This window comes from Cygnus olor, chromosome 1 (assembly GCF_009769625.2).
Source record: "Cygnus olor isolate bCygOlo1 chromosome 1, bCygOlo1.pri.v2, whole genome shotgun sequence".
Classification (NCBI taxonomy): domain Eukaryota; kingdom Metazoa; phylum Chordata; class Aves; order Anseriformes; family Anatidae; genus Cygnus; species Cygnus olor.
Genome location: NC_049169.1, coordinates 194603295 through 194625292, shown reverse-complemented (window position 1 = coordinate 194625292; position 21998 = coordinate 194603295). Strand labels below are relative to the sequence as shown.

The 21998-nt window shown below is 40.7% G+C and overlaps 1 protein-coding gene across 1 annotated transcript; it reads right to left on the bottom strand.

Moving 5' to 3' along the window:
* Window positions 1-3050: 3050 nt before the first annotated feature.
* Window positions 3051-20806, bottom strand: TMEM123 (transmembrane protein 123). The gene is made up of 6 exons (XM_040544163.1): window positions 20631-20806; window positions 15669-15746; window positions 13310-13381; window positions 8665-8835; window positions 7142-7298; window positions 3051-5048 (listed from the first exon to the last, which is right to left on the bottom strand). The coding sequence occupies exons 1-6, from the start codon at window positions 20779-20781 to the stop codon at window positions 5024-5026; spliced, it is 654 nt and encodes a 217-aa protein (XP_040400097.1). The 5' UTR covers window positions 20782-20806; the 3' UTR covers window positions 3051-5023.
* Window positions 20807-21998: the final 1192 nt, after the last annotated feature.

Sequence of the window (21998 nt, the reverse complement as noted above, 5' to 3'; positions counted from 1 at the left end):
AGATGTCAGCGCTCCGCATCCACCGCGTGGCTCGAGCTAGCAGCAGGCATTCATATGGCTTACAGGTGGAAGGTGAGACCTTCAGTGTCACTGGTGTTCGGTGGCCAGGTCTGCGCTAAGATAAAGCTAGAAGGCAATATTCCCAGCTGCTATAAATGAGCAGTGGCTTTACTTGAGTGAAGCCACTTATCTGCAAAGGCTCTAGCCCAGAGCAGCTGCAGTTTACGATACTGTCCTGAGATACTGCAAGGCACAAGTAGCAGCTGGCTCTTTTGTAAAGCTAGTGCTAAGAAATGTTATCATAATTATTTAGGAGTTTCCTGCTGTTTTTGTTTTTGGACTGGATGTGTATCTGTCTTTTACTTGTTTTTGAGCATTGACCAGGAAGCAGAGCTCTCTTCAAATTGAAGACAGCATGTGGTCCTAGTATCCTAGAACTTGCCAAAGCTTTCTTTGCTCGTGTGCTTTCAGGTAGTGTATGGACCTCTTCAGAACAAAGATCTCTTCCTTTCAGATCTGCACAGTTTGACTTACCGATGCTCTACTCTTTCCACAGAAAGAGAAATGAGAAATACTGGGTAGTTATGGAGAATAGGATATTAGTTAGGGTTGTGGTTTGGCCAGTGGACGATAGCTTCAATTGTCGGTGAAAAATAGAGTCTTTAGAAAAGATTGTCAAGTATGCAACAATAGTAGTAAGAAAGTACCCCATTTGCACAGACGCTTGTTGGTTTTCTATTTTTATGAACCCTGTCTTCCTCAGTTTTTCTTCTAAAACTTCAGAAGCATCCTTCAACTGATTGCTGGCCAGGTTCAATGCCATGGTTTCCAAGCTGCTTGAAACTTTCCATTGATAAGGTCAGAACAAATAACAGACAAATTCTTTAAGTATCAGAGTGAGATTATATTACTCATGGGTCTTCTAAATAGATGCTTAAGAACCTCCAGAACTTAGTTCCTCTTATTCTTTCAATTTTTGGAGTTACTGGATATGACACTTTGAAGTGTAGCGATGACCTGGCATTGAAGGATAAAGTTTGTCATTATTCAAAGTGCCTTACAGTGACACAAACACTAAATTCTAATTCAGGCCCACGCTTAGACACTACGATCAACACAAGGAATTGGCAGGCCCGCTCTGTGCTCTCTGTGAGAACAGCCGAATGCAGACCTAAATTCATTTAGGTTTCCTGTCTTTGAGACTGCCATCTCTGTCACGCACGTCAGGGTTTGCTGGTTTGCTCTAAATGGCTGAGTGTCATACAGAGAACGTTTATATTCTTCCCAGGTCTGTTTTCATTCGTATCCGCTTCTGTAGACACTTACCTGTATTCTCCTTATTTTGCTTTTGGCAATATTTGATTTATAAGAAATTGTCATCTTGTTGCTTGTATCTTTTTCAATAAAGCATGTTAAGAATGCTAGGTCTTCAGGGCAAAAATTGAGAGTGGCATGAGACTGTAAGAGCTTTAACAGTCTCTGAACATGAAGGAAAATGTATGGAAGCAGGTTTACAAAGGGATGCAAGATCATGTTACTCAGATAATCTTAATAGACTTTTTTTCGTTATTATTAAATAAATAAATACAGCATTCCTGTATTTCTGGACTGCCTCGAAACCTTTGATACAGGGGCCCCACCAAAAAATTAAGCTGGAAAGGTTATGAGTTGGTACCAGAGTACAGGCTAAGGGAGCACTGCACAGAAGGAAATGACCTGTGGGAGGAAGGCAGAATGCTGAAGTCCTGAGATTTGGTCATATGGCTGAGCTTGACTCATTTTTTATTACTTGGTAAAGGCAAAAGTAACATTCATGATCTATAACCAAAGGTTTTGGCCCTGTTCTGCAGCTAGTGGATGACTTCCCAAGATTGCAGTAGTAAGTGTAGTAAGTTTTAATATGGAATTACAAAAATGTGAATTTTAAGAATTAAAAATGAGTGTCTAGGTAGTGTGAAAGAACTGTAATCAATGTCTGGCGATGGTACTAAACTATGACACTGTAAATGCAGTTCTGTGATGTGTCACCAGAGGGATACCTAATAAAAAGAGAGAACTATGAACCACATTGCTCAGGCACCAGTACTGTTAAAAAAACACAATCAAGCAAAACAACAACTACAGAGTCCTGTTGAGTGAATGGACAATGAACAGGTGAATCATCTTTACCAGATAAACTCTAATTTAGTTAAGGAACTGAAAGATGCCAACTGTGGTATAAATATACCTAGAGAAGGGGAGAAGCAGCATTCATGCTAAAAGGTCTGTTACATAAAATGAGTATGCGCAGATGATAGACTTATGATGGAATTTAGATGAACTAATCAGCAGGGAAGGGGAGAGATTTCTATGAGGAAGTTGTGAAATGTATCTTATCATAGGGATTATGGCCCAGTTGCCTGGGATGGTGCTAGTGCTAGACCTTGGTCATATTTGCCTAAGATTTCCAGACTGCTGTACCAAATCCTTTGAAATCCTTGCAGAAATAAGAACTGATAATGTTCAATTACCATAATCAGGATTACTGGATGCTAAGTTATTATTTTAGTTATTACATACAGTTGACCCCTCTAGAGTCTAGCTAAATTCAAATCCACTGCTTGTTCCACCCCTGTTGAACAACCTCTGGGACTGAGGCCTAAATAAGTACTTGGTGGAGCTATGGAGTGTTGAAAAACTGACCTATTCATCCCCTTTTCAAGTCACATACATCATTTATTGTTGGAAAGCAAATGCAAAGTTAAAGGTAAGACTTATCAATTGTACCTCACTTTGTCTAGTATCCAAAGACGTGGAAGGAAGTGAAGTTTTATATTTGCACTGATGCCTCTGAAACCTTAAGCAAATAATTTTTGCTTTATTGTAGTAGTAAAGTTACAAAATGGACTACATGTGATTGGGCTGGGCAAAAGGGTCATAGTTCCAGTATTCTGTCATTTAAAAGTATATACAGTGAATATATCTTACTCAACTGTTATGATTGTGGAAATGGTAATTATAAAAAAATATAGAAAACTTTTAATAAAATAAAAATCCAACTGAGATTGATATAGTAACTCCAAAGATTTCACTTTATTTATTCATCTGTACAACAGAGGTGAGGCAATCCCAATAATGGAGTTGAATTTAATTCTCTTAATTTCCACAAAGTAAAGAATTGCAGTGCTATGTAACAATCCTTTCCAAACTGTTCAAGTTAAAAAAATTAAAAACACCAAACAAGGCAATTAATTAAAAAAAGAAAATAATCACAGAAGTTACTTCAAGTCACTCCTCTGCTGTATCACAATAAAAAACAAACAAAACAGCCATATAACCTACATTTCAAGTGTGGCTGGTACTACTCATAAACCATGGCTTGCTGGACTTGATTGTGCCTCAGACAAAAGCTTTAGTACTCCATATGATAAAAGAAAAGAAAATCCATCCACCCATTTTAGCATGGTTAGCAAGTGTAAGAATCAACTGCTCTTTGGAAAAAATAAAAAAAATCAGTCTATGCCAGAGCTGTAGTTCTACTTCCCCAATGTTGTTGCACCCCTGACCAGTGACAGACTCGCGTGCAGTTCCCTTCACGACCTTCCTCAGCTATCACCACCTCCCTTCTGGCACTGCGTGACGGACGTGTCCCAGCAGTGACCAGGACAGCCAAGTCCCACTGCACCAACCCTGATCTCCAGGGAGAGGTCTACAAACGGAGCCTGAACAGGACCCAACAATTTCTTGGTGCTGTAGAAGAGGTGCATGAGAAGCCTTTCTTGATCCTCATTCTACTTTTCCTTACACCAGTGTAAATCAGGAGCCCATCTACTGAAGGCAGCAGTTTTACCACAGTGTAAATGCAAAAGTAATATGGAAACAGCGTCAGCTGTCTTGCGCACGACTCCCAGAGTAACCTGGAACTTAATCCAAAGCTTTCTGGGAGATGCCCTGTTGCCTTCCGTGGCATTTTGACCAGGCTGCTGTACATGGGTACAGCAGTACCAAGTTCAGCAAATAGTTCTAAAAATGCAGATTATATTCTTCTAAAATGATATCCTACAGATTTTCCATTTCTGTGTAACTTTCAATGCTTGTCAAATGCTAAAACATTGTATGCAGCTTTCTCATAATAATAAAAAAAACCTACAAGTGAAGTGATTGCTACATTGAACTTAAAAAACAATTTTAGCAAGAATTTTCGTATTTAAGATGGGGACAATTCTGAGTTTATCTTCAGAACACTAGGACATGCTATAAAAAAGAAGCTACGGATTGCATAGTCTTTTTAAAAATTATTATTAATAATAAGGACCCATTCATAAAAAGGGGTTGTGAATAGGTACCTCCAGTCTGCCTGTTGTTCCTGCAGCTAGTTTCATTGTGTAGCCTGTTAAGGGAAGTCTCTACAGGTCACTGTGAGCTAATGACTGAAGTTTAAAGTACTCCTTATCACTTTCTGTACAGCTAGCAAAGCAAACCATGTCCCTTTACTATCCTAATAAAAATTAACCGAATTGTTCAAAACCCCAGATTTCCAAACTAAAGATCACATCAAACTTCAAAATAAATACAATTTAATGCAAAACACTAAGAAAAAATATTTTACTTGCCTATTCTTGGTCTCAAAGGCAGTCTGTCCTATTTATTCTACTATATCCATTATGGAACGCAATGGATTTATTGGGCTATGTGAGAAATAGTTGAACTTAACAAGGTAATGATGTGATCTACTGGGCTAGTGATTAGCCATTTCAGAGCCTTGTGTGTGTACCTGCAAACAACTCAATACGCGTAATTCTTTAAATTTGGTTACAAATACTGGAAAAAGAAGATACTTCCTCTAAAAAGTGCTGAGCTCCTCTTGTTGTTATCAAAGCCAATGTAAGAAAATCAGGTCACTTAGGGGATTCTCAACATTTTGCAGGATCAAACCCACAGTTCTAGAGATGGTGATCATCTTTATGAAATAAACTCTTTCCAGAAGTAAGTTAAGACAAGTGTGATAGGATGGGTTTCCATTATTGTCCTCCCTGAAGTCTCTTTAAATGATGGCATCATGTTCATCACTGTAATAGAAACACAGTAATTAACGTTCTGCAGTACAAGCATCAGTCAACGTAAGAAACAGCCACCCAGTTGCTGCTAAGAAGGATATTTTGTGAACAAAGGCCATCTTGCTGAGAAGGCCAAAGTACACATTAATCTGGAATCACAGGCCTCTCCGAGCCAAGTCAGAAGCTAAAAGAACTTAATTGTGTCAACACTCCTCAAGCTTCACTAGCCTTATTTACTTGAATGAAATATGGAAGTCAAAATGTTAATACTTCCAGATCAGTAGTTTATTGGACATTTTTATTCTGTCTTACCTATATCCAGCAGTAACAGCTGATCAAAGGCAGCTTACAAGCTCAGCTATAAGTTCCTTTGTTTTAAAGACGCTGTTCACCTGAATTCTACACTATCTGTTCAAACACTGTTGTGGGTAAACATGCACAGTGGGGACTTGTTGAATCCCATGGCCAGCCAACAGTAGTTAAAGATGGAGAGAAAACGAAGTCCCAAACACTAGCTTCTCACTTAGTCTAATGACATCACCTCAGTTAAAACAAGCTCCTACAACTGATATGCATTATATTGAACAGGAAAAAGGAAAGCAACCTAGTTACAAAACCTCCCAGTTCTTAAACTAAATATGTGACAAGGAGGCAAGCCTGGAAGAAAACTGAGTAGAACTGGGTGCTAACGGCAAATGAGATAGTTCTGCAGCTCTACAGTAAGCTAAACAGCATTTAATTTTTATTAATCACTTGAAGCTGATAAGCCAATAAGGTTCAATCAAAATTGCAGCATTCATTGCAAAAGTAGTGAGATAAAGTGTGAAGTCAGAACACAAATGTGTTTTGCTCTCAGAAGTGAACGCTGTACAGGAGAGGAAGGGAGTAGCTCAACGAGGATGAACCGTGCCCAAGACAAGAACACCCACAATCTCCTTTCACAAGTCAGTTTCCTGGATGAAATTGGTTGACATACACTTAATTTAGACCACCTGGGGAAACACCTAGAGAAAACGTTTAAAATTGTTGTTTTCCACTTGTAGGCTATATGCTGTCAGACAACTTCTACAGAATCTAAAAGAAAAGCAAGCTTGCTCTCAGCAGGTTTGTATCTGCTCTGTAGGACCTACGTTCCACAGGCGAAGTACCAATGGACTGCAGCTCACAGAAGGCTGAAAGTCACTGGTGCACATGAAATGAACAAGTGACCTTAGGTGGGATCCGGCCCATACCGTTTGACATATGCTTCTCTATCTGAGGCTCTTATCTGTCCTCATAGTGGATGAATACAAACAAGCATGGGTAGGTTGACTCATCTAGCAGATTTTAAGTGCCCACTTTAGGGTAATAAAAATGATTTGACAGATGCAGATGCTTATATCCTGTTAGAATGAATTCTACCTCATTTCACAGACTTGTGAAGAGTACTTAAAAGCACATTCAGTGCATACAATTTTATGGACAGGTTTCTGGAGATCTGAACATGATAACACAAAAATACATGTTAGAAATCAACCAGCTGCCCTGCCTATATTGTGAAGTGGGGCAGAAGTTTGATTTCATGTATTGACAACAATCAAATATTGTGCTTTAAAAACACGAATAATGGCACTACTGCAGTTGTATGTTTTCTGTGATAAACAAATTAATTGTTTCAACAGTGGTGGCTTACGAAAGTGGAATATTAAATGTCTGGCTTGAAAACTGGCAAACTAAACTTTGAGGTATGAAAAAGGTGATATGAAAGAGAGATGGTGACAGTTTCAATAAAATACCATTTAGTAACAGAAACAATGGGGTGGGGTGGTGGTGAGGTAGTGAAGGCAAATCAAACAGACAAATTAGTCCAGGAAAAAGCATCAGGAAGAACCAGAAGTCTAGCAAATACAGCAAACAACTCACAAATATTGTTGTAAACAACACAGGGAGCAGAAGCTGGCAGAAGTATTTACAGTGCTAGCAAATAGTTAGGATGAAAGTATGCGTGCATTTCTTACTTATATGCATATGTCCTTAAAAATAAAAATAATAATATAATAGATGACAGGGAAAAAAACACACAGAAGAGTCATAAATTGACCAGAAACAACTTCTCTGAAACTTACATGGTTCTGTACTGAATGCCTCTTCTGGAGTGGTATGTTTTGCACCCAATGTAGAGAATAACTAGGACACCAAGTGTCAGCACAATGCCACCTACAAAACTGCCCACGTCAAATCTGGATGTTTTTTTGTCTACGACAGTCTCAGATTTTGATGTGGCTGAAAGAAGAAAACAAAATTCACTTTTTACAAATTTTGTTTCAAGGGACTCCTTTGTCTCCTGCATCCCCCAGATGACTGACATGTCCTCTAAAGACCCAGCTGGACAAATTTAACGTAGGCCAACTGGCAAGGTACCAACCAAACACACTGAAACCTAGAGCTAATTTTTAAAGTGACAAATTCTGGTGACATGGGAGCAGCTGATCCAACTGCTTCCTCTCTCTGAAAGACTGATTGCCACTTCTCTCCAACCCTCTCTTCCCCTGCTCTCACCTCCTTCCATGCATGCAGCTCCTGCCCTTCTTACACACCAGTCCCAGCATTTTTCAGACTCTGTAATTTAGCTTGCTAAGTTTGTCCTGAAATTACCCAGCAGGAAAGGAAGTTGGTTTTAGTCAGATGAACATACTGGGTCAGCCTACAGAGGGGCCAGCAAACACCAACTCATTCAGCATAGTTAACTGGTGGGAGTAAAGTATTTTGGTGGTGATGAATGGATTGTTTTACTGTGTCTCATGGGTATGCATCCTCACTGCAGGAATAAGCAGCCAGACTGAGATCAGCTCTGCAGCCCAACATGAGCTTCCCCCAAATATCAAATATTGACATAGATATCATGACCTTCAATAAGCCCTAGTAGTTTCCATGTGAGAACTGGTTTTATTTGCCACCAAAAGACTCAGTTTGTACTGGTTTGTATTTGCTAAAAGGAAAATTACGTGGCCAACAAAGATCTGATGACAGCTCTACCTACCCAATAATGCTTCACTTGTAAGGCAACAGTGAACTCTACAGGTACTGTTTCTGAATTCAAGGGTACTGTCAAACTGAATTTTACAACTTTCACATGAAGTGTGACTCATTCATAGTCATACCCTATCCTCTGTTAGGGATAAAATTCATTACATTACTACAAATGGGGCTAACAGATCTCAGACCCTCTACCAAGCCAGCAGACGTATTCTGAGCCACAGGTTGGCTTGAGAAAGGAAGTAGTAGAGATGAGTGCGTGTAAACTGTAGAAGAAAGAACACAAGAACTACAGAAGTTGCACTCAGAAGCCTAGTGCAAAGTCTCATAAAAAACAGGTTGTCTCCTAACACACTAATCTCCTCACTGGTGGATGCCGGTTCAGACTATTTTTTTTTTTTTTTTAAATACATCAGGTCACTCAGGGTAAGTGAAGTTTTATTGAGTATGTGGAGTGTTCAGAGGAATGTTGCTGTGACCAACTAAATAAAAAGTCACTCTTGCTTTTCAGCATGCAAATATATTATTTCTTTGCAACACTACTGCAAAAATAACAGTTCCAGAATTGTACATGTGTCAACGCATATACAAGCTTCTTGAGGTGTGAGCTCACCTGTTACAGAAGTGAGAGGGATCTTGGAAGTGGTCATTGTAATATTGAGATGTGAAGATGTGGCTGATGAAGTTGTAGTTGAAGTTGTTGTCCGGCTGGTACTGGTGCGCTGAGTAGTCACAGTGGTGGACATCGTGGTGTTGGTGGGCTGGCTGGTATTGGCGGGTGTACCTGGGAAATTTGTACTTTTGACATCACTCAGAAAAATATATTAAAATAATCAAATGTACACGCATTGAATAACACAAGATTTGTCACACCCACCTAAAATGACAGGGTAACAATGAAACAATCATTCCACGTACATCCAGGCTTGCATACAGACCCTTCACTTGTGCACTTCCTTTAGAAAGACTTAACTCCCAATTTGTAGGGCTCAAGGTCAGGAATGGTTTTAAGGAAAAGCTGTAAATAAGACCTGAATAATATCTAATAACTTTTAAAAGTATCAAATCTTTTGGGCAACACTATTCAATTCCATAGAATCACTCCTAACTTAGAGTATTTCAAAATGTCATAAAATTCTGAATCAAGAAATAATTTTCCAACTTTCCAGGTAACTAAGCTTTTCTATAAGAGCAGATTTTGCATGAAAACACCAAATTTTATCAATGATTTAATAATTTACTTCTGACTGAAAGACTGACTTTACTGAGGCTGCATGTATTTTAAACTTAGCAGAGAAATTTCCGCACGTATATTAAACTTAAGGTTCAAAAGGTTTTCCACACATGGTAAAAGTTCAACTAAATTAACTCTGGTAGCTTGTATCACTTACTTAATAGCTGCCTATATTGCCATGGTTAAAACAGAGGACTGGAATGCTGTTTCACAAGTTTGCTTGACACTTAACGTCTTTAACTTTTATTCTGCTTTTACCCAATATTTCCCCTTCCCATTTCACTTAAAGCAGTAATGAACTGTTCAGAATAAAAGTACCAGGAGGCAAAATGCAAGAGTAATAATAGAGGAGGTTGATATTTATAGCAAAATCCTTAGAACCTTGACAAAAGGCAGCCAGCTAGAAAAATCTTAAGAATAATTACTAATTTTTCTAAGAAGGAAGTAACAAGAAACACGAGCCTCTTGTGTAACTAAAATTTCTCTAAGCAGACAATATGACGCAAATAGCTTTTATGTATGAAGGAATTTTAAGGGGAAAAAGCTCCCTTTGCACTGTCTACTGCTGTATTATTTCTACAACCTCATACAATCTGGATTCATTTTCACTATGGGAATTCAAATGTCCAATGACACCTGTGTTTTCTTGAAATTGTCTAATATTAGAACAATTGAATAAAAGGTAGTGTCATCTCAATTCCACTGTAAACCTGATATTCAGTTTCTGCTTATTTGCACAGCACCTGAAATGTTTCTTAACAATGAAACACTAAGACAATGTAAGCATTCAGAAAGGAACAGGCCTACATGATGCTTTTCTGAGACATTTAACATTAAAATTACTGAAACAGCCCAATACAGTCCCCACAGTAAATGTTATTTATCTTCTTGCTCTTTGATATTATTGTTGTATTTTGCCATAACCCTGGGAAACAGTTTTGAAATAAATATTGAGATGGAACATATGGAGTACCACACTTATGTGCTTACCTTGTTATAATTAGGAAATTCAGTTCCTCTATGAAGCATGTATAAAATACATCAGATAAAATTCAGGGCACATTTTAATACTGGCAGGCAAGCTCCCCAAATGTACAACGATCTATAAATATCAAATGGTTCCTCATTGTAAGAAATAAGTAAGATATGGATGTCTATGTGGAAACCATCTACAGTCATATGACATGAAATCACACCTGGCCACTACATTCTTAATATAAAGAGACACCTACAGTGAAGAAAGAATAATCCGAATGCAAGTGTCAATCAATAACGATTTTGGTTTTTTGAACCATGATTTCTGAGTGTCAAATTGGCTCGTGTTTCTGAGTAACATAATGGCTAACATGGCTGTATGAGGCCCTGGGCAATCTGCTCCAGTGGGTGGCATCCCTGCTCATGGCAGGGGGTTGGAACTAGATGATCTTAAGGTCCCTTCTACCACAAGCTATCCTATGATTCTGTGATAATGGTTCCAGGCATATCATTATTAAATGCTGTTACACAAAGATGGTACTTACTCCATGGGCATTACATTACCCTAAAGAAAACAAGAGTCAGTGCAAAAAAACATCCAAACAGCTATCACGAGGAAGTTTAGCAAGTTTGTATATTACCTTCTCTCCCTCTCTTTCTTATTAATGATCCTTTTTTCTTACTTTATCAGGATTACAGCACTTGGTGATGGAACTTCTATATTAAAAGTAAAGCCTGGTTAATCTTCTACAGACTTATCTTTCATGATGTATTTAGTGCCAGTCACTTCAGAACATCAGTGGGAGGCCTTCAGAGGCATGTGGGGAATCTGAGAAGCTGATATGAATTGGACACCAATCTGTTCTTCTTTGTCATTGAGAAATCTTAGCCGTACTGTTTTACCAACAGAGGTAAGATGAAAGAACATTTGCTAGGAACATCTGTCCTTTTATCTTTTATTTCCCTAATTACTTTTCCCCCCAGAAGACCAGCTGGGCTTAATTGAACATGCTAAATAAACCCAGGCTGCATGAGTTAATTTTTATTATTTGAAAAGGATGCATGCCAGTAATATAGTTCAGGTTTATGAAGCTTTATTTTAAGAGACAGGTATTTTACTTTGTAAGCTACTTGTGTTTAAAGAATAAGCAGCTATCTTATATGCATCCATCAAACTACACGTACAGTGTATAATTCTTAGCACCACGCAATACACCATGTGTGTTCTAACTCAACAGGAAAGAGCACAACTAACTGCTCAAACTGCATAAGCATTGTGCTAACATACAGAATAATTATTACTGATCATCATAAAATAAATATTTCCTTTTTCACAGAAGATGTTTTTTCTGAAGAATGAGGTTTTCGCTGCTGCCATGGAAAAAAAGCAACCAAACCAAAAAAAACACAAAGCAAAGACTAAGCAAAAATCTCTGAAGTTTCTAACAAACAAACAAAAAGACAAAAACGTTGAAGGATGTGAATCGTAAACCAGGTGAAGCAAGACATGGCTGTCTGTTAGGTTGGTATGGTGCCTAATAGTGCAGGGCTCAGGACTCTTTTTACTACTATTATCTCTATGTAATAAATCTCAGACCTCTGCAAAAAGCCCACAGTCAGGGCTGGCGTGCAGGGCGGATTAAACACCTGTGTTTAACATTGGCTTTGCACATGGGGAAGGCCCTAAGGCAACAAAGGGATTACAAAAATCTCTCCTCTCCACTTTCCAAGCTAGGCATGCTTAAACTGGTATATTGCAGGCAATGGAATGAGAAACTTCCTCGCTACACAAAGCTCTTTGCAAAGATTATTTTTTCCCTGATGAGTATTTTATTCTTAAATGAATTGCAAACAAATCATGGTAGCTCAGAGGTTATCTGGAGACTGTAGATGCACAAAGTGAGAGTTGTACTGGAAATGCAGTGACTTAGCTGGGACCTTATGATCAGCATAAAACTCCACAAATACACAAGGTATTTTAGGGTAGGCACAACATTTCTGCCCTTCTTTCACATGGCTGTTAGCACAAAGGGGACTTGATGTATGCACGAAACTAGCTCTTCTTTTCTTCTCTCAGACACAACCTTTTATCTGTGCATCACAGACTGAATGACTGCATGACATTAATTCTTACCCAGTCTTTACCGATGTGGTGAAATATGCCTGCTCAAGCTCTTCCAGAAAAACATTTTCTTAATTTCCATTTTTAATAATCTCACATTAACATAGCCAAAGGTTGGAATACTGCAGATCCAAGTGGATGAACTGCTTGTGTCTCAGGTTAAAAATCTGCTTTCAAACTCTAGTAATTGATCTAATAAAGTTGTTTCTCATTTCCACAAAGATGTGTTTTGTAAACACGTTATTTGTGTTGGAGCACCAGAACTGCAACAGTGTTGAGAAATCATTTTTACCTACAGTTCTTTCGCCAAGGTGTGAAGGTAAGATGGTAGTGCTAGAACAGTACAAAAATACTGTGACAGACTGTCCCAGATCTGCTGCTCATGTCTTGCATGAACTCCAGTGTTTCGTGCTATGAGCTCTACAAAGACTAGTTGCTATTGTATAAGGTGCCATGAGTCTTACCTAAAAGGAAATGGAGTCTTGAAACTCAAGTCCCAGTGCCTTCATTATGCCCTAACTCTATTTGCTGTGAAATATCATAAGCAGATACGCACTGTTTACATAACAACACATTCAGTTTTACTACATGAAAATGGAGGAAGTTTGCTTGGAGACAAAGAATAAGCATTAAAAAAAGAGCATTCCTTTCAACTCTTCCCTGAAACTTTATTTTTTGATTCCTGTTATTCTGTGGCACTGCAAATGTCATTGCTTCCACCCATGAAGCATGCAATCTGAACTTTAAAAATAGTATAGTTTCATCTTAGACTTGTTTTACATGCTGGCTCCCAGTCTTCTAAAATTATAATGCCTCTCTCAAATACCCACTTTTGATGGATGTTCCTTTGGAATTTGGTATGGTTTGGGGGTAGTTTTGGAGCTATCTTCCAGATGCATAGCAAAGAACAGATGAACAAACACATACCTGTTGTATTTGATGTAGATGTAGGTTGTGCGGATGGTGTAGGAGAGAGCCTGTATGAATTGCTGCTATTCTCTTCAAGGACAAAAGAAAACAAGAAAAGAAATGTTATTTGTTTTCATTTTTAACTTGCTATAATTAAAGTACTCACAGCACAATGCTCTCCTTTACGTTTGCAGGCTCCAAGTGGGAATAGAGCAGAGAGCATTCCACCTCAAACCAGATTGTTTTTTCCCCTCTAAAGAATGCTTTCAGACTTCAGTGCAGCAAGAACATATTTACACTGTAAGTACAGCAGTGCTCAAATACTCTGCGATCTGAATTCTTTGCATCTCATTCTCTTTGCTCTCTTCCATTTTCACATTATGGTCTAATCCAGCTGTTTTATCTGCCATGTTGTCACTGACTCTCTTGACCTACTCAGGCGTTGTGTTTTCTCTAGCTTTTATTCATCTGTTTCAGTTCCTTTTCCTGTCCTCCAATCTTTTATTTCATTTTGTTTCATCTTTATTACAAACTGGGCTCATATTGGAACATACTGTAGTTGTGTTACACAGGGATGGACTGACACTCAGTGAAGCAGCCTTCTGTGAGCTTATGCTTTCTCTGCACAAAAAGGCTCCTGTGAATGCACCTATTTCAACAGACTTTTAAAACATAAACTGCTTCAGTTTTAATGTTTTTCTCCTTCCCTCCTTTCTTTCACTTCTGCTTTTCCAGTTCTCTTTTTTCCCCTTCCCACTCATGCTACTTCAGTTTCTCAGGCACCCTAACACTCTCTCTTCAGTCCTCATTCCTGTGTCCCTCTTCAAAATTAGCCAAAGGTTAATGGTCTCTCCCGCCTAGCAATGATTTCCTGGGCTGTTCTTACACTCCCACTCCTGACAAAGTCACTGTCCATACATCCAGTTCTGCACTGTTGCCTATGTCTGTTCTGTGATTACTGTTTTCTCTGAAGTAACTGGTCTCTTACAGCATCCTCCACATTGCAAGTGTTACGTAACTAGCAGCAGCTCTACTGCTTCTCATCGTGGCTGGAAAATAAAGTACATAATAGAGACAAGAAGAGCAACTGCCATCAGAATCAAGCAGCAGGCATAACTCTTTTGAAAGGATCGCCTGTTCTTAACACTGAAGAAGGCTACTTTAGAACAGTTTTGTCAACCCTCTTTGCAATTGCACACGTTACGAGTGAGTTCAGGTTTATGAGCACCAATTTATACCATTGTATCATCCACCAAAACAGAGGAGGGAAAAAAAAAAAAAAAGAAAAAAGTAGAGAATGATTTCATTGCCTTTTCCTTGGTATAATCATAGCCAACTAGCCCCAATGTTAAGTACTAAACCCACAACTTTTATACTGAAGTATCTGGGATATTAGGTTGCAGATTTAATTGCCTTTGAGAACCAGTCTATGACTGTACAATTACAAACACATTCTTTCTTGTATACGTTGATTTTTCTATCAGTATAAGCCATGGATATGCCTGGGGCTAAACCTTTCCCACACTGGCCCAATATTGAAGCCAGAACGCAGCTTTGGGTTTTCCCCAGGTTCTGAGTGCTTGCTTCTGCAACCTTGGGAACACATCTGGATGTGGACTGCATGCTCATACAGGTGAAAAGAAGCTGTGTAGATTACTTCGAATTTGGGCGTGAGTCAGTGATGCAATTAATACAATGACAAAGTGAGTCAACGAGCAGAGTATTGGCTATTCATCTCATTTGTTAGCCAACAGCAAATGAGACAAGCAAAGGAGTACAGAGTTAAAATGACCCAAGGAAAAATCCCTTTTGCATGGGTGGCTTAAACATCATGCATTGCTTAAAGCCATGCACTTTAATGCAGTAAAAATGAGATCACACTATGAAATAAATGCATGCTTTAGCAATGAGCTCAAGCACGGCGGACCCAGAATCCACTTTGATGTTAAAAAAAAAAAATTTAAATGAGCAAATGCCTTGCCTTTTTCTCAGCAGAACTGAAGTCAACAGCCTAGAAGAATTCTTGACCTGGTTCTCCTCTTTTTAACTGTAAATTGATGTTGGCAGATATTTCTAGTTCTGCACATACAATTTTCCCACTTGATATCATCTCTCTCTGGTAAGGAGTAACATCCTGTTGCTCTGGGGTACCTAAGACCATGAGAATTGACTTGTCTTCTTCTACTGTTCATCAGTTTCTCTTAAATATCTTTAGTCGTCCTGGAATGGATGTGACAATCAGAGTACCCCCCTCCTGCCCTACAGCTGTTCATGAATCAATAAAGGGTCAACTGTTACAAGGCAGTTTAACACATACAGTGATACATATTTTCTCAATGCTACTGAAAAGTAGAAACAGAAGTGCCAGGAGTATTACCTTGCTCCTTAGAGTGTGAGTTCTCATTAAGGGTTGTATTACTGACGGTTGTGTTTGTCTTTCCATCGGTATTTCCAACTTAAAAAAAAAAAAAAAAAAGATGGTTTAGTTTAGGTGTTTTATTACCATGAAGAGAAAAAAAGAAGTTAGTATATAGTACAGCAACTGTCGTTTGCTTTGGGCATCTACACGACTAAACTACTGTGGACAGGAGTTAGGTAATGACGATATAAACGAACGGTACCATGACAGCCTGCTCTTAGCACATTAAAAATGGCAACCGCACTACCCAACCATCAAATGAGCTGGAACTCCTTCCCATCCTCAGTTTTATCTTCCCCATCATCATCATCCCAAGTTCTCTTCTTCCTTGAGAAGCAAGGAGACTGAAAGAAGTAAGAGGTAGAAAGTCAGGCACCTTCCTTCAGTAACAACATACGATCCGCATCACCTACAGCAGAAGGAAGAGAACTTCTCAGATAAATCTTTTCCTCTAAGGCCTATAAGGCTTTTGTCAGCAGACGAGTGCTTGCTCTGCCCCTGCATGGAGAGCATGGTGAGATAACTCCACAACGAAGCTGCGCTGCTGAGTTTGGGACTAATAGCTTGTTAATGAATCCGCTGAGTGTTTGTAAGGTTAGGAGTGGGATGGAGACAGACCACGTTTGCCAGCGAAATATCATCATACCCTTAAGATTGAGGCCTGTTTAGTCTGTCCTCAGGCCTGGTCCTACACACAAGTGGCAAGATTTCAACATAAACCACGCAGAACGCAGTGTCTGGCATTCCCACACTCGCAAGAGGACCAGCTGCGGATCCTGCCTTTGCACAGCAGTGTCTAGTTTTGATCACTTAAGGCAATCTCACATCACAAGCAAGCAAATAACTTGAACTAAATATCCCAGAAATAAGGCATTTAGTAGTAGCTACAAAACCTTAGTCAAGAAAGAACTCAGAATGGTAAAGTTTGTGAGTACAAGTAATAAACCACTCATTGTTATCTCATCACTGTGGCGGCAAGACTGAGGGCAGCGTTGCAAGATGCGTTAGAATATTTAATTACGAAGCTTAGGGGAAAACACCACGCAGCCCCCTGGTTTTATGCAAGACAGGCAAGCTAAGCTTCGCCAGGAAGGTCCCAATCCTGCAGAACGTGACCCCCACCAGAGCCAGCACCCTTGCATACCAAGACATCTTTATATGGGGGTACTGCAGAAGCACAGGCCACACTGGAACACGTGGCAGTGAACGGGACAGGCGAGGAAAAGCTGAAAACACCACCATTTCTGAACTGTTCTGTATCCTCAAACCGTGGTTTTGGAATCAGGGGTGCGTGTATCACCCTGGGGAGGGCAGGAGACTTCACCCAGGGAGACTGGAAGGACATCCCGTGTTACAGCCAAGGGAAAAGCAGCACGCCCTTCTGCGCAGCGATGGCTCTACTGACAGTCAGCAGCTCTCACTCATGACAACGGACTGCACGGTGCAACTGGTCCAAAGCAGAGCAGCGAGGGTTTCTGGGGTCACCAGGAGCAGAAGTGCCAGGGTTAGATGGCTTGAGAGACTCACATGTACACGCATGTGCTTGAGGACAGGAAGGAAGGGGGAAGAGAGCTGGCAGACAGCTGCAGCATGGAAGACTGCACACACGCAGAGATAAAGCTCTATGGGTCACAGGATTAGCTGCAGTGTTGGGGCTAGAAATCTTGGGTAGAGAAAATCTGCTGATGCTTGCTTCTACCGTGATCCAGAGGAGAAAAAAGAGAAGATCCTCATTTTTCATGACGAAACAGAACTGAACCAAGGAAATACCCGATTTAAACAATGCACCAAACGCTCCAAATACGAGAAAAGGTCAGGGAAAGGGGATAGGCAGCATTTTTGTCAGACAGCTCTGTGCTTTCCTCTCTTCAAGGTCGGGCACAGATGCAGCTACAAACTTAACTGCTTGTGGCTGGCTGGGGCGCAGCTGAAGGCGAGCGTGCTTCCTGTGAAACACACGGCACAGTTAGCTACAACAAGCACTTTCAGGGCCTCTCTGTGGTTTTGTTGGTCTAATGCATAAGATGTCACGAGCTTGAGACAATTTGGATAAACAAACTTCCAAAAGGTCAAAATCACTCGAGTTCCTCCAGCTTTACAGCACGAACGCAGCTTCCAGGAGTGGTGCTCAGACACGGGAACCGAACACAGAGGCAGATACAAGGTAAATGTGAAAATACGCAGGACAAAATTTTAAATTGACTTAATTTTGCCATATCCTGAAAAAAAAAAAAAAGAATCAACACAGTGGGTAACTCCCATTAACCCTTAATGTTAGAAATCTGCAGTCTCCAGCTCAGGCATGCACCAAATCACTGTTCTCTGTAGACAAAGCCTGACAGAAGACATGCACATAAATGGGTGGCATTGCTCATTCCATTCCCAGTACAGACGAAGGACAATCTGCCCACTCTGACACTCACAGCTAAGATAAACACATTTCTAAGGATTCACAGGCTTTGTAACCAGTCTAACCAAACCTAGTGCTGCAGAAAGATGTCAGAATACGATTCAGGTTTTTTCTAAGCACAACTTCACAGTCATTTTGAGGACATTTCAAGAGTCACCTACTTAATTGTGCCTGAGAACCTTTTCTTTTCACATTGGACACCAAGCAGGTAAGTAGGTGAGTTTTGTCTCTGAACTGTTCAGCTTTTGTTAGTTTAAAAACAACAACATAATACAGAGGCACTGACAGCACACAGTCTATCAGACAGATCCCTGGCTTGCACATTAGCCTCTTAACAATCCAAATGAGTAAAAGTCAAGGTGCTGGAACAGTTAAAGCAGCAACACGAATGTAGCCAGCCCCCTGACAGTCTCCACCATTAGGATTCTCCTTCTTCCCAGTGGAAACGGATCAAACTCAAATTCTGGAGATTAAAACAAAGACAACCCCCTGGTCTCAAATCTATTGCAACATTAACCAGACAATTTTGACAACTATAAATCTAAAACCCTGCTGCTATGCAGAAACTCCGTATTTATTTTCCCTTTAACTCAACAAGGTCTTTTTGTGTGTAAGTGGTCTTGAGCTAGCAAGGTTATTGCTTCAGCCTGTGACAAAGATCAGGCAGGATTATCTCTGCAACTCTTTGGACAGGTCCTCATGCCTTAACATTGTGAAGTTATCTTACAATCTTGCACAGGAAAGCATGCATACCATTACACAGATGCTTAAGGAAACAACAGGGACGAAAGTAACTGATTCTCAACCTCAGTCTATTTGAGACTGAAAAACAATTACACATTTTACTGCCACCCAAGGATCTAAGAGAAGTATGGAGATGCACTGAAATAAAAATGCCATGCCCATTTTCAGGTCTGGAGATTAGTGCTGCTGCTCTTTTTTGGTGTCATGAGCAGTTTTGTACACAAGTAAGCTCAGAGGAGATGCTGAAGACCTTTTCTGAATGAGTAGGAAGGGGGTGGGCTTCCTGCACAGGAACATCAATTCTCCTTACTAAGATGTCATGAAACCAGATGGATTTTATATAATAGTGGGGGGGGACTTTTCTAGACCATACTATTTTGGTAAATGTTTCTTCCACTGACTTGACACACAGAAATAAACTTTCTAGCAGAGTAAAAGAACGGCATTATATTGAAATAACCAGTTTGCCCAACAATCTTGACTGGAATGAGGATAAATCTACTGCCACTTTCTCACATCACACCAATCCTTGCTGAAACCAACACAGACCTCAGCAGGAGTTTCTGGAAGTTGCTGAACGTGTGGGAAGAATAAAAAGATCCAGAAACAATTAAAAAAAATATTAAACGACATAGCAAAGTATACTGTATAAGTGCTGTTCTGTGACTAACTGAAAATGCAAGCTTAAGTGACTGATGTATTCTTCACTTCTGTCTGAATGTGAAATCTGTACTTCAACCCGTTGTATTAAGGAACCAGACCTAGACTATGCGCATCAGAGCCTGACCCAAATCTAGCTGTTATCTAATCAAGTGTATCCATTCATACTGATAAATAATAACTTCTAAGGGGCTCCCTGGCTCATCCTACAGTAGACACCTCAATAGATACATTGAACCGAACTTAAAAGGGCACAGTTTCTCTCACCAGGTCATAAGTGGAACCTACACAACAAACTCAAGTATAAAAGGACTAAAGTTAGCCTGCCTAAAGTTAGATGAGACCAACCCTGCCCCAGGAGACAGCACAGACAGCACGCGGGTTAAACCAGCATATAGAACCAGGAAGCAGCCCGACAAAAGGCAGATCAGGCCAATCTCCTATCAAATGAAATGGCAGTCTATCTTTGTGAAATGGAGGCCATAATCTCAGCAAAGCTGTAAACAGATTACAAGTAAGTTTCTGTTAAAAAAAAAAGCGTAAAAAAGAAAAGCTTTTTTTTTTTTTTTTTTTTTTAGGGCAATAATGTTGTTTTGTTCAAGTTAATTTTGGTACCCATCTTTTGGCTTACATACTTCTGAAAACTGCAAAGTACTGCACGAGGCACTTCAGTTTTTGGAAAAGGTGATGCTGGCAGCTCGGACCGTTGTCTCTCTCCTTTTATTCGAGCGCATTCTGACAATTGCCGCCTGAATCCCGCCTTTTACCACCACAAAACAAGAAGCTAGCCGTTTAGGAGAGCCAGTCACTGAACAGGGACGCGCTGCTGCAGCGCGGGACAGAAACACCCCAAACCCCACCACCTGTCCCAACAGCAAAGCCCAAACTCCCTCAAAGCCACCCAGAACCACTCGCCACAATGTCACCGTGACTCAGAAAAGGGCAGGAAAAGGGGGCACCCTCCCAGCGCGGTGCAACACACCCGGGGCACCGCGACCCCCCGGGTCGGCCTGAGGCAGATCGGGGCGCGGTGCTCCCCGGCTCCCCTCAACCCATCCCCGCAGCCTCCAGCCCCTTGCTCCCGTCCCCCCGCGGGTGCTACTCACGGGAACCGGGGGCGAAAAGCAGCAGCAGCAGCACGCAGGCAGCACAGCCCCAGAGCCGCATGGCCGCGGAGAGAGCCGGGGGCCGGCAGCGGCCGCGGCACGCCAGGCGCTGCCGGGGCCGGGCCGGGGCGGGGCGAGGGGCGGTGGCCATTACAGGGCGCCCTGCCCGGTACTGCCTCAGCGCTGGGCCGGGGGTCGAGTTGGGATTTGGGGGCTCTGGTGGTGGAGGGGTGGTGTAGTGGGTGCTGAGAGGGGAGGGGAAAGAGGGGGATGACCTGCCACGGTGCTTGAGTAGTAGTGCTGTGGGTCTGTGAGCGGTAGGGGAAGCGGGGGCTGAGTGCTAGGAGTGCTACATGCATGTCTTTCAGCTATTAATATAAATAAATGCATTTTCTGTGTGCTGTTTTAATAACTCTCGAGTCTCAATGGTGAACTTGGGTCTTATTCTGCTGTTGGTAATGCCTGTCTCAATAATATCTACTCATCAGTCCTCTGCAGCTTACTGTGCTTCTACTGTGACTGCCAGGCTACTCACACTGGGTAATTCGGTACAGATCATCCATCGTACGGTCTCCACTCATGTTTTAATGCAGCTCTGTAACCTAAGTGGAGGCCACAGAGCTATCCTAAAATTTCTATACATCGTTAACAGCAAAGTCAGCTACAAAATTGACTACAAGGGCAGTAAAGTAAAAGAACTGATAATGTCTGTTACTGTGCAAGTTTTCTTGCATGCTACTAACATTAAAGTTGGTGTCAGAAACTTAGTAAAGGGAATTTATGAACGTATTCTTAAGAATTAAAACAGCTAGAAAAGCCTTTATTGAAGGAAAAATGACTGCATGCTGCTACAAATTGCATTCTAATAATCTGGAGAAAAATACTTTCAATGTGGGTGATTGTAGCATCCTCATCAAGGTCACAGGAGGATGTTAGCATGCATCACTATGTTTATGTTCCCTGTGGGAAAAAGATATTTGCATGCCAAGCCAAAGAAAGGGACTGGCCTGAGAGCAGAAGGGCAGGCAGTGACATTGTACCGAGGCACTGCTCGAGACCTGGCTCACTTCCTTATGATGGAATTACCCTTTCACATGCATTTGCTCTGTAAGTCTCAGCAAGAGAGTGGTAAACAAAAATGTTAAATAAAGGCCTTGCATTTGGTGAAAGTAGGTAATATGTGTTATACTTAGGGTATTTTCTTATGCCTTTGTTTCGCGTTGCTTCCCATGTAGTTCTCCTGAGTAAGGTAACTGAAGACCAACGTGAGCCTTTTTCCTGTGAAGTTTCTGAAATGATTCCCTCAAAACCCCAAAGCTTTTCTTTATCATGGCAGTAGGAATAATGTCTGCAGCTAGCCTAACTCCG